Raw genomic sequence first — 13,514 nt, forward strand, 5'->3', positions numbered from 1 at the left:
GTTCACAAAGAGGTCAGACTACGGCAAACAGAAATATTGTGTGAGAGCTCCCTTTTTTGTGCCTGAGCTAAGAGATGTGAGAGACACAAGAATAGCGGGGGGAAAGAGAGAGAGATAGAGAGAGAGCCGCTGATAAAGTTACATCTGGTCAAACAAACCTCACTCCATTCCTCATGCCAGAAAAGGAGAATTTATGTTGCAGTGAATAAAAAGCAGTATTTGAGAGAACTGACAGAAACTAACGTCGGACGTGGTCAGCCATACATCATTCACTCAGCTCCGCGTCCACGTCCCACATTGTCGAGCCAGGTGGGATTTCCGTATGTAGTCGAAACAGCTGCATTTTTGGAAGCTTGCTGATTTTTAGGCCACGGCGGTGTGATTTTCAGCAAAGGGCTTTGTTTCTAACTATCTATCTCGCAGGGAGAAAAATCAATCATCAGTGGGCAGGTAGGGCTGATAGGAGCGAGGTGTCGGAAGTGTCACAGTGGCCGGTGTGTGTGCAACACGATGAGGCTGCGTTTCAGTCTCAAACCCCTGGGTCCTCAGGGCTATCTAGTCTCTCCAGTCTCTCTTTGTGCTACCCTAGTAAATGATTAATAATGAGTGTTCCTCTGGTGACTTTGTTTGTTAAAAGACTTGTACCTGACAACTCTCGGCAGTTTGTGCACGAAGAGGAGATGGTTTCTAAGAAAGAGCAGGACCTGCTCCTATTTCAGAACATATCCCTGCGTCGGTTAAGCGGGTCGTAAAATAAGCCGAGTTTTTTTGAAGCTATGCAATCTCTACCCCACTGTCCCTATTGTTAACCTTAATAATTGCAGCCATGAGTTGCAGAGTAAATTTTCAATCCACAGCCCTGTAATTAGGCTGCCAATTCAGGCACCAATTTACGACCAATATTTTTCTTGGCATTAAAAAGCTACTGAGCTAAAAGATTTGATTTCCAAACGGGAACTCTGGGGAACCACACCAAAACAGCCTCTGGAAAGAAACCACGCAGCCAAAGAGTCTTCAGCACTTCAAACACTTCACTGGAAGCTAAAAGAGATTAATTCTGAAAAGCTAACTGCTGTTTACTTTGCCCTTTATGAGGGTTTCTTTTTTGGTAGGATAACATTTGGTGAGAAAGTGTCAGAGTCGGTTTTACTCGAGGCCTGTTGTTTCCCCACAGACCAGGGACTCTTCGAGGAGGTCTTCCCCCAGCAAACCTCCCTCCCGCTCTTCTAACTTGAGCAACAGATTGACGACCAGCCATGAAGTGCACCCTGTCCCGCGAGGCCATCAAACATTTATTCATCTCTTAAGCTCCTCCCAGCAACTTCATTCACAGACCCTGGGCACTGCACTGCGCTGGGTTGGGGCAGAACATGTTAGGTTAACATAAAGACAATGCAGTGAATTTACACATATAAACTCAAGCCCGTGTGTGTGTTTTCATATTAAGAAACGCACTTGTGAGGGTTTTTTTTTTTTTTCTTACCCCTGAATGGAAAACTGTCTTGCACCATAAATCTGTCCCTCACTGGGAAGACAAAATGAAAATGGCCCCCGTCATAAAACATCTGTAATGGCTCCATCTACCACCAACACATAATGGGGCAATTACCAAGAAGGGGGCTGGGACAGCATGAAGCCCTTAGCTCTCTTTGGTAAACCACACAGCGCTTTGGTGTATGTGTTTGTGTCTCACATGCATATGTCTCTGCATATGCTTATGCTTTATCCTGGCTTGAGGCCTCTGCGTGTAGATGTTCGCTTGAGGCCCAGAGAAAACTATGTTGCAATGTTCCATTTTTAACCTGTTCACTGACCCCTGGATGCTTCTCCCCTATGAAGCCTCACTGTCCATTCCCACAGCTAATATAAAAGTGCATTATTGATGCCTGATCTTATGCAAGACCCGGCTCGGGCCTTGCATCTTCCACACCTCGTAATCAAGCGTAATTGAGGTTAACTGTACCACACGGTTGAAACGTTAGACAGGTAAGCCGCAGCCTCTCATGATTAATGTAGTGTGTTAGCGTTCTGGGCTCTGACCTTTTGAGATAGGCCAGGCACCATTTTTAAGTGAAAGCTCTGCCTCTGCCGAGCTGTGGAGTTGTCCATCAAGTCCTCCTGCTGCACCCCCTCCCTCCAAAGTCAGATCCATGTCTTGCTGCCTCATTGCCCCTGACCCATGTTTGTTTGCCTCCATGTCTTGTTTTACAATGCAGAACCAACACCTTTTTCGATACCACCCATTTTCAAATCATTTTTAAACCTATGTAGAGCAGTAAAACAGTTAATCGACACTGAGTCGGTGTCAATCAGGACAGAAAGAATGGCACAGCTGGCACATCAGATTCTTTTCTAAGCCATAAACGATTTTTCCAGCATAATCTGGGGTCACTTTGCTGATTAGTTCTTGTTTTTTTCTTAAAGGTTGCTAGCACAAAACATAAACTTTAGACCTAACACATACTCGAGTGGCCCAAGCATGTAGGCCAGTGAAAGCTATGAGTCAGGCGCCCGCTGGTCAGTGACCTTCCCTCTGCTCTCGAGCCGCTGCACGGATGTAAACTGGCAGCGAGGTTACGTCCTTACCGTGCTCCCAAACATAAGCATTGTCACTGCAAACTGAGTAAATTTACTTTTCACTTGAGCTCATTCAGACACTCACACATGCGCTCTCGTAAAGACAAAAAGATGGACTCTGAGCACACAAGAAGACAAGCTGCCTTTATGCAGAGATCCGCAGGAGAACCTAAAAGGTGCGCTTGTTAATCAAGGATGGCGAAGACCTGGGTCACCATCTGTAACATAGACCAGGGGCAGTGAATGGATGAGGAGGGGTGAAAGGGCACCCTCAGACATTCCTTTAGAAAATAAACAGAACACAAACTGGCTTCTCTGGACAGGTATTCAACGCAGATCCATCAGCCTGAGCTTTTGCTGTTTCTTGAAGGTTCTAAATGTGTTTTAATGTGACGCTACAAAGTAGACTTTCATGCTCGGGAAAACAATGCTCTATTGCTTGAAACATTTAAGTGGCATTCGACTGCAACTGCAATAAGATACACTTCCTTCATCCTCACATTTCAAAAGCCCAGTTGGGAGTGTGTTTAATGCAATTAGCAGGTTATCTGTGGTGAAGCGGAGGTGTCTGCTGTCTTCCTGTTACCGTATGGCCTGGCAGGAGGGAGGGATAGCTTTCTTTTGTACCTTGGAGGAACACAAGGCAGATGCCCTGTTAGAAGAGAGCAGCTCAGTCTCTTTTGTTACATCATAGCTGTTTAGGGTTTGGGGGTGTTTGTCCAGACTTTATTAAATTTCTCTGCTCAGACAATGTCTGCTAACCTGAGCAGTTTGGGTTGTCTTTTTGCAAAAAAAAAAAAAAAGAAAGAAAAGAAAAGAAAAATTAAGAAAGAAGAAGAAGAAGGAAACCTTAAAAATACATTTTTACTTTTTTATGACTCACTGCAAAGACGAAAAAAAAAGTGACCTCTGGCATTAAAGCAGAGGCAAGTGTATTTAATGTTTAGGGGCCAGCCCCCGCCTTTGTGTTTGAGCCAGTGGTTCAATGAAAGGCAGCAGTAGGGGTCACTTCAGGCATCTGCTCCTCTCCTGCACCACTCATCTGCCCATCTGTGTGTGCCGTTGCCCTTCTGTCCACTCAGACGCGCTCACAGATACACAGTAGAGGCTCACACTCGCTGAATAATGTGGGGTAAGTCTGTGAGAGTCAATTTATTCTGCGTCTGTTTGAACCCAGAGAAGCACCACCTTGCACTGCCTTGGAAAGAAATGTCTGGCTTTATTATTGAAGGGACGACACTATCTGGGAAACCGGAAATGGAGGTCAAATAAATAAATGATATGTGAGGAAAGAAAACTGTTAAATAAATTGACTGTGTTCTTACTGGAGTGTATCAGTAGCAGTTTAAAAGTCAGACCTGGGCCAAATCTAAGCATTCTCATCTGTGTTTTCATGTCTCCAGTGAGCAAGTCAAAGCACAGCATCTAAGCCTTCGCAGAGCATTTTCTAATGCTTCTTAATGCCGGTTTAATACATTTCTGTACTCGCTTAGAGGTCCCCTGCTGTCTGGACGATCAGTGTGATTTATGCCTTTCCTGTCGCTGCTGAGGGCATCACTGATAAGAGAGCCGTTAAGTATGAGGAGCATTTATGTCTCCAGAAGAGCCGAGACGTTTTCTAAACTCTTGGAGACGCTCCCGGGCTTTCACTGAGTACAGCACCTTGTAGATCTTCACTTGGGCAGCCTTACAGTTCTCTCAAGAGGAGCCTCAATGCACAGATGTGGGGTGTCAAGACTATTTGTGTTATACATTCTCCACATTTCTGATGAAAAGGACCCCTCTCTTTGCCAGTTTTGGTTTGCTTAGACTAATGTATTAGGACCAAGTTTCAAATAAACACTACTCTGGTTTTGTGCTCTCTCGCTCTCTCTCTGTGTGCTCGGTGCGGATGGAGGGACAATAACGCAGTTGTGATGGAGAACTTTATAGGAACGTTCAACTTAAGAGTGAGGGATTGAAGCGGGGTAAACAAAGCATTCCTTTCCCTTTCATCGCCATTTAACTGTTCCCTTAAAATCCCGTCTCACCTCCAGGCCAGTGCCCACCAGACCGAGGGACTTGTCAAATAAATATAAATCAAACAGCAAAGGTTTACTGCACGAGTTAATACGCAATAGCTTAGAAATTTCATCTTGATTGAGCAACTTTACAGTTTCTCTAATCCACAATCAGCTGCAAAGTCTTCATCTCTGGTGCGGAAAAGAGTCCTGTGGTGGTGCACCGTATCTCTCACAGTTGATGGTTCTCCAGACATGTGGCCTGTTTGGGGTGGGGGGCATTTGGTTATACTCAGGGGAATGCTTGTTGTGTCAGTCATTTGCAGCGGCCGCTAAAGAGTGCACTTAGCATCCTCTGTTTCCGCGTAGCAAACATGTGGGGAGTGACATGATACTGTACAAGAGCCTGGACAACATATATCATTTCAAAGCAATTTCCTAATTGTTTCCAGGCCAAGGTCGATAGCACTCTATGGAAGCTATCCCTTCTTTCAAACGTTTTTATTTTCCTTCTTTTACTTTCTTTTTTTTTCCTGTTTTCATCCACAGATTGGAAAACATTAAAGTATTAAGTAAACTTGACCCAGGCAGGACTAATTCATTGAGAAATAGCTGCATTCAGTGTCATATCAGCGACAGTCAAGTCAGTGGATTCCCCTCGCTGTGGATGGTCACCATGTGGGGCAATTCTGACACATCCAGTCAGTGCACACTTACATTTGTGGTCTGTGATGAGAACGTGTTCACTAAGACCAGATCTGACCTGCCAGGAAACGTGTGTGTGGACCGGATGCACTTTGTACATCTCATTCAGGGAATAAAAGTAAAACTACTCAGAGAGACTCTAATGAAGTAGTATCAGGTGATTCTTTTTTTCTTCAGGTAATGAGAGAAAGGATTTTATTAAGATAAAGGAATATTGCGAGAGTGGGAAAATGAATGAAAATGAAGGGTGGAAAATGCAAGGGATTAAGAATCAGTAATGCAAGCAATTTAGTGTATCAACAGATTAAAAAGACATCTTATTGCCTTCCCATAGCTTCCCCAGAAACTAATCCCCTGCAAAGTTCTTATTGGACTTAAAAACACATCAAATTAATGCAAAAGAATTTTTCTTAAAAGAATAGTTGGCATCAATCATCAGAAGGCCAGACTGGTGGGCTTTCTTTTGAATTTTATTTGTACAGTAATGGTGTGGAATATTAGCCAGTAATATATGTAAATAAATGATCTTATATATCATTGTAAAAGCTCTTTACACTCTAACTGAATGCACCTCCTATATGCAATTTTGAGGTAGACATTAATAATGGTATTTTCCACCCTCTGCAAAATATCAATACACCTTAAATTACTCTTATCCACGTAAGAAATATATGATTATCATGAAAACTCTGTACATCACAAATAATAAAATAATTATAGAATAGAAATTATACCGATTTGAGTGCATTTTTGTACATTTACAAAGAAATGCCGTTTTCTCATTTCTTCATTCGTTGCACTTTGTAGAGTTCTTTTGGGGCGGGGGACTGTACAAGTATTTACAACTCAAACAAACAAAAAGAAAACGAACAGCAGTGCATTCAAAGCTAATGTGCATTTAAATAACGTCTCGTTTGCGAGTCCTTTTTCTTTTTCTTGTCTTTTTTTAATATTTTGTTTTTTCGTCATCAGAGAAGACGAATTCAGCTGACCACATGTCCTTGGCGCAGTCAGTTGTGGAAGTGCATTTTGTAAAGATGCCGACTTTTGAGCTTGAAATTACGCCTCAGTTATGTGTTCTTTCTTTCTTTTTTTTCTTTCATTCACGCATTAAGTCTCATTTTGTGTCCTTTCTGTCCGTAAATGCGCCCTCTCCCAGCGCCTTTCAGATGGTCTCCAGTAAGGAAAAACAAGAAATCTCTTTGAAGGCATTGCCACCACCACCACCACCATCACGACCAACGTCTTATCACCTCTCCTCAGACCAGTCTGTGTTTGTGTTTGGTAGATTAGACATTCACCCCCTTCATTTTTTTTAATTTATTTGTTTGTTTTTTTTACAACGGGCACTTGCTCGGGCCTGTAATGACTCCAGCTGGACAGTTACATTTGAGGCCTGGATGCACATACCCAAAAGAGTCCGGCCAGGCTGCCAGGATCACACGCTACAACAAAGCGCTGCTTAAAGGCAAAGCCCGCTGTCCTCGGCACGCACATGTGCGCAGTCGGACTTAATAGTTCCCCCCATCTCAATCAGAACGCCCATCTCCTCGTGCCATGTGGACCCATCGCACTTTTTGGGAAAAAACAACAAGAAAAATCTATTTTATGATACTTGACGCCTAGTTGGGAAATATTGTGCTTAACACTTTAAGGCAGAGAGTGGAATTTAATGCGACTGAGTCTGAATAAATAAAAGATATGGCCTCGTGTGTGTGTGTGTGTGTGTGTGTGTGTGTGTGTGTGTGTGTGTGTGTGTGTGTGTGTGTGTGCGTGTGTGTGTGTGTGTATGTGTGTGTGTGTGTGTATGTGTGTGCGTGTGTGTGTATGTGTGTGTGCGTGCGTGCGCGTGTGTGTGCGCGCGCATCCCTTTTGAATAAAAACAAGGCGCATCATGCGTCAAAACGCTTTGAGACCCATGAGGGCTTTCTACCTTCAGCCTTGAACCCACTGAGAGTATCTTTAACAATCTTCTGTTGTTGTTGTTTTTTGTTTTGTTTTTTCACAATAATGGCCGCTACCTGCACCCACACTGCTCCACCACCATATCCTCGTACTGTTTGTACACCACGTTATTGCCCGAGTCTATGTACAGGATGCTGATAGGGCTGAGTTTGGTGGGCACGCAGCAGCTGGGCGGGGTGCTGTTGGGGTCCATGGAGTTCATGAGCGTCTGTATGATGGCGTGGTTGGTCGGCTCCAGGTGCGACCTCAGGGGGAAGTCGCACACCCCCTCGCAGTGGTAAGCCTCGTAATCCAGGGGCGCAATGATCCAGTCGTCCCAGCCAAGCTCTTTGAAATTCACGTGCAGAGCCTTTTTGCTGCACCTGGATTTGGATTTCTTCCCGTGCCGCTTCCCGTGCCGGTTGCCCAGCGCCGTCCTCCTCCGCCGCCTGGGCCCTTCTCCTTTGGCCCCAGTCAGCGGAGATACCCCCTCCTCCTTTGCCACCTTCACTTCCTTCTCACTGACCGACCTCCGCGACTTGATCTGCTCCTTCATCTCGTTGAACAGGTTCTCCCTCTTCTTGGAGCGGGTGTAGGCCACCAAGATGGCCTTCTCCTGCTGGGACCGGCCGCTCCTGTCCAGCCCCAGCTGCCTCAGGTCGACCTCGGTGTCCGATTTGCCCAGTGTGACCCTTAGCTGGAGGCAAAGCTGGTTCTCCTGCTGATAGTGACGAGAGCGATGGGGGTGGTGATAATGATGCTGGCGCGCTTTAAACACTTCCCACACGTCCAGCACTTCCCAGCCGGCTTTCGTGGAATCCAGCAGGTCCAGGGACCTGGAGTCCAGCAGCTTGTCTGAGCGACAGGGGTAGAGCTGAATGTCGTAGAGGCCCGTCTTCTGCAGGGAAGTCTGCAAATCCCCGGGCGCTCTCCTAAATATCCTTAATTCCGCCCCGACCAGCTCCTCTTTTTCTGAAAGGGTTGAGACATCAAACAGATACTTTTGTCTTCGCAGAGGAGAGTGCAAAAGATCGTCTGCGGGGATAAAAGGAGAAAATAATTGCAGTCAGATTCACTTAGGGTGTACAGTGTTCAGAGGGAGGACGGGAGGGGTGAGAGGAAGGAGGGGGTCGGGGGGTGGGGGGCTCACATTCTCCCACAGAGGCCTTCTCTCTCTTTCTTGTTGTTCAAATGTCCACCCTGGACCTGACTGAAACAAACTGCAGCTGACAAGTCCCCAGTCTGGAGGGGAATTGAAAAAAGAAAACAACTCATACCATTATATGGAACTTAAAACTATTGTTTTTTCTCGAAATGACGCCTTTTTAAAACTTTTATAAGGCTAAAGGCGGGATGAAGGTTAAGCTCACAGAGTTTATTTGAAAGCTTCCTTATATAAAATTTGCGGTTTCTTAATTTAATTTCCTGCAAAACGTGCGCGTATTTTGAGATGAATTATAAATTCTGTCTTTTTTTTCACTTGATATCACATTTCTCCGAAAATCACGGGAATGACGTGAACACTTTTTATAAATTTTTTTTTTTCGAACAAAACTCCAGAACAACCTGCCAATATTTGCATTCCGTGCCACTTTTAATCAAAGCCAGTCTATTTTCGCAAAAATACCCACGCTTTCGTTCAACATGCTGACAGACCGATCATTAATTTCCACTTCTCTGGCTGAGCAGAAGAAGCCTGAAACTATTCCTTCCCTAAAAGTCTGAGAAGCAGCCAGAGCACCAGCAAAAAATGTATTTAGTTTTCTCTTCTTTTTTTTCTTTTTTGGAGGAGGGGGAGAGAGATTTATTGCTGAGTCTTGTTTGTAAAAAAAAAAAAAAAAAAAACCCAAAAAAAACAAGGGGCTCAATGATGCGAAGGGTCCTCAGCGCTGCCAGACACTAACGGACCAAGCGACATACTGTACACTCAGCTGAACAATACACAATTAATGCATTATTCCCCACTGGAGACCCAGGAGGTCAACAAATATTTCATCAAGGCGAAGCAATGAGACTGGAATTTAACACCGAGACAGGCTGCATGAGAAGGTGTTAGCACGTATTCAATTTCTCATTTAATGGAAACATTTTATTTAATTGTGTGTGTGTGTGTGTGTGTGTGTGTGTGTGTGTGTGTGTGTGTGTGTGTGTGTGTGTGTGTGTGTGTGTGTGTGTTGAAAGGGGGAAAAACTGCATCTATGGCGAATTTTTTCGCCTTCCCCGGTGCTTTTTACTGTTTTCGAATTTTTCCCCAAAGGAGCTTCAACAGTTTCAGTAAAACACAAAAAAGTAATTTTAAAAAAAGACGAAAAAATGAATTTAGATTTAGTATATGAAATGTTAAAGTTTTATTATACAAATATCTCAACATGTTTCAACTGTTTGTGATTTACTGCGCACTTTTTTAGTCAAATCAGTATTTTATCGTGATTCTTTTTATTATTATTATTCATTCATATTATTAAAGTGACTTGGCTAGATCGAAAAGCCCTCGTGGTCTGATTTGTAAAAGTTACTCCGTAGAGATATTTAAATGCGGTTGTCAGTTTCCCCTGTGATCTCAGCCGAGTCAGACAGTAAAAGCAGATTGAAACCTTGTGCTCCTTTCAGTGACTTTGCACGTCTGGTTTGCATTACTTTTTTTTATAAGACCTCAAACAAATCGAATACAAGTTCACCAAATAATTAACAGTTCTCAATTCCCATATTCCTCATTAAAGTACTTTCCCTCTTATATTTAATCTCATCCCTGCCAACGACAACATCCCCCTTAAAACGCAAAAGGGACTGTCAGTGACTGACTGCAGGAATTATTTTGTTATTTTTGTTGACAGTTAAAAAAGAAAGTTACAAAGTTTTCTTCATTTGAGTATTATACACAAAGCCAATTTTTTCCATTATGCGTAACACGCTTGACGGCGGATAATTGGGGGAGAGTGCGGTAGATTTTATTGCGTGGTTAAAGCCTGCATCCTGTGCACTTTTTTGTGACCTTGTTGGTTGTATCTGAGCAAATGCAAAACATGTTTTTGTCATCTATGCCTGTTTAGAGAGAGAGGGGGATAGAGAGAGGGGGGATAGAGAAAGAGAGCGAGAGAGAGAGAGAGGCCAGGCTGCACCATCTGCGCTTTAATGAGTTACCCCAAGTGCCAAAAGTAATTTTCAGAATCGGGTTATTCTTTTCTGATCTTGCCTTTTCTGACCTCCAGGAAACACCGCCTGGTTAATAAGCAAATTTCATCTACCTAAAAAAAAATTAAAAAGTGTGAAAGCAAAAGAAGCTACAGGTCTTTTAAAAAAAAAGCTATCTCTGCACGCATGAGTCATGCGCAAAAGTTACTACTTTCCGCGTCAAAAAGCCTTCCCCCGTGTTTCCTGATGGAGGCGATTCAAATAGGGAAATGTCCCAGCTGAGGTTCATTGTGCAGGTTAATTCAGTGCAACACTTTAGGGATGCTGGGAGGAATCCCAGAAGTAACCGAAGGTACTTGAGCTGAAAGAACGGAAAGAAAAATAATTTTCCGTAATTAAAGTGGCGGTGGCAAAAAAAAAAAAGAATACAAACCACTTCACAGCGACGAAACTTCCCTTTCGATTTTTTCCTCTCTCGTCATTTTTTTGGTGATGTGCCCATTGTGGCCGAGTTGGGTCATTATGGGAGAATAGACAGTGTTTGATATGTTATGACATGAACACTCAATTAGATCACCGAGTTCAAATACTCCAGTCAGCCGTTCGATGCCAAGCAGCTCTCAGAGGGTCCAGCTCGGGGTCACAGCCAGTGACACATCACATCAAAATCACAGGAGAGAGTGAGGCGTTTTTCCTATCAAACCAGCTCACACTGCAAGAAATGGCTGCACGGACGAGCAAAATAAATTTACAATCACCCCAACAAAGTCTCTCTCTTTTTTTGTTTTTTCTGTCTTAAAAAGAACACCAGCGTGAGAGAACCGCTTTTATTTTCATTGGGCATTTTTGGTTGCTTTCTATGAACTTGAAATACATCTATTTAAAAATCAATTTTCTTGACAAGCGAAGAAAAACATTTGATTATTAGTTAAATCATTTCAATTGCGCATCATTGGGGCTGATATGCTTCCACGGAACAGCTCAGGATGGACATTTTTTGCAGCGCGCAGTCTGCGTCCTGGAGCCGAGGCTCGGAGTGTTTCAGACAGGAGGGGACACAAACAAAGATAGCTTTTATTTCTCCCTCAAAGATTAACTCGGCGTATGTCCCCTTGTGTGTGTTGGATGTGTTAGTGTTTATCAGATTGTGTTTGTTCTCGCGGGCCGGTCAAATCACTTGGTTACACACGTTAACTGAGCCAAACACCTGCTTCTCACACCGACCCGCTTCTTCCCCCCGGCCCTCCCAGCCCCTCTTTGTCAGAACAAGTTGGTCAAACTGGGCACCATGAAGGCAACAGATTCCACGCTTTAATATATGTGGGACTGGGGTGCTCGCGTTTGAAACTCGGATAATTATTTAAGGATTCTTGGGTAAAAGAACCGAACACGAAACTCACAGCAAGTGTTTTAAGTTGAGGGGGGGCAAAAGTTCTCTGTGTTCACGTGGAGGTTGGGAGCGGGGATAGCTTTTGCTACAGCCTGCATTGACAGTGATTTACAGCTTTCATCTAGAGAGCGCCTCAATTAGTGTTTTACTGTCGTTTTGCCCAGAGGTTAATTTAAGTGTAATATAATACTCGAAAGAAAAGTTATATGTTTCAGTCAACCGTGGGGAAAACACATCCAAAAATAAATAAATAAATAACCACGAAAATCAGCGCAGTGTTCAGGAGCAATGAATAAACCTGCAACTTTCAAATCTTTGCTTTTGTTCAGCACATTTTTTAAGAATCTCACTGGATACTGTGTGCGTAAAAGTCCGCCTGCACGGTGCTTTAAAGTGTGCGTAAAAGCAGCTTGTTCTTCACTCGTTATGCGTTACTGTCATTTCTTAGCAACATTTTAACAACCTCTACAAGGAGAATATTAAACCCGTCTGAAGGTGGGTGGGGGAGTGGGGGGGGTGGGGGGGACTGTGCCACAAAATTATGCAAGACTGAGCTGATGGAGACAGCAGCTGAAAGAAACCAACCTGTTCCTCTGTCCACAAAACTTGTTATGGTGTTGGCAGATTTAGAAGAGCGGAAAAAGCTGGCGTTTAGTCCGAGTTTCTCTGCAGCAGAGTATGTCCTGTATATGGAGAGCATGTACTCATGCGGAACAATAGCGTCCTTTAGATCTTCTTTGTGGTGTCCCGCGACAGGATGAGAGGACGCGAAGATGTCTTTTAGGAATTTGGAAGAGCTTTGTCCATCCTGGTGAGGGATCCTGGCACCCCTGTTCCTCCTCGGCGCAGAGGGAGAGATGATAGCAGCAGACTGGAAACACGGTATATTCCCAAGGAAAACAAGGAGGAGGCCCAGATATATCGTAATGACTCGAAATGCGTCCATGGCTGGAACATTCACCGGGAGATGTTAATAAACTCAATTTTTTCCCTCCCCCGCGCAGTGAAGTTAAATTCGAGGAGCTGCGTGAGCCAGAGATGGTGTGCGCTTCAGGGTCTGAGAGCAGCTAACTTTTGCGCTCTCCGGCCACACCAGAAGAAGTGCGTTTTTCGCTCTGGACTCCACACAAGAGCGGAGACTGTTGGGCCGAAAAGAAACACGCCCACATGGTGGCTCAGTGCAGGGCTTCCCAAACAATTTTATGTCACAGACGTACTACAAAGCGTGCATGCTAGAGGACAGAGTGAAAGGGGGAAATAACAGTGTGGGAAAGTTTGGAATGTTTTTTGATTTATCAGTGAGTAAAATGCGTGCACGTGAGAAATCTGATTTCTTTTACTGTGAATGGCAAAAACTCGAGTTGTAACATTTTTAACATTTCTGTCTGTAGCTTGGAGTTCTTTTAAGGTAGTGGATTCAAAATGTAATGCAAAGTATTTACACGTCTCTGCTATTAAATAGTGCAGATATTTTCTCTGCAGCACAGTTACTCATTGCATGGTATGGTCTCAAACACAGAGAGTGAAATGTTACAATTAACCCCATAGTCTGGGTTAGTTGTAACATATCCTGGGGTGAAATGTAACGCAATGAAATAAGGGTACTGACAAAATATTAACATGTAATCTTTGTTTATTCAACACCTGAATGCACTTAGATCTAGTTATGTAGCTATGTGTGTGTGACAGAATGCAGAAATCTAGCGTTTGAACATATTCCAACCCCTAAAAAAAGACAAATTATGGAATTTTCAACAACTAAAAAT

The 13,514-nt window shown here is 43.7% G+C and overlaps 1 protein-coding gene across 1 annotated transcript; it reads right to left on the reverse strand.

Annotated features, from left to right (window-relative positions):
• Positions 1-7,061: 7,061 nt before the first annotated feature.
• On the reverse strand, positions 7,062-13,010 carry gdf6a (growth differentiation factor 6a). The gene is made up of 2 exons (XM_040012654.1): positions 12,334-13,010; positions 7,062-8,261 (listed from the first exon to the last, which is right to left on the reverse strand). Exons 1-2 carry the CDS (start codon positions 12,692-12,694, stop codon positions 7,300-7,302), a joined length of 1,323 nt encoding a protein of 440 aa, XP_039868588.1. The 5' UTR covers positions 12,695-13,010; the 3' UTR covers positions 7,062-7,299.
• Between the last annotated feature and the right edge of the window lie 504 nt (positions 13,011-13,514).

The sequence above is a fragment of the Simochromis diagramma genome, unplaced genomic scaffold, assembly GCF_900408965.1.
Source record: "Simochromis diagramma unplaced genomic scaffold, fSimDia1.1 OVJJ01000618.1, whole genome shotgun sequence".
In the NCBI taxonomy this organism is placed as follows: Eukaryota; Metazoa; Chordata; class Actinopteri; order Cichliformes; family Cichlidae; genus Simochromis; species Simochromis diagramma.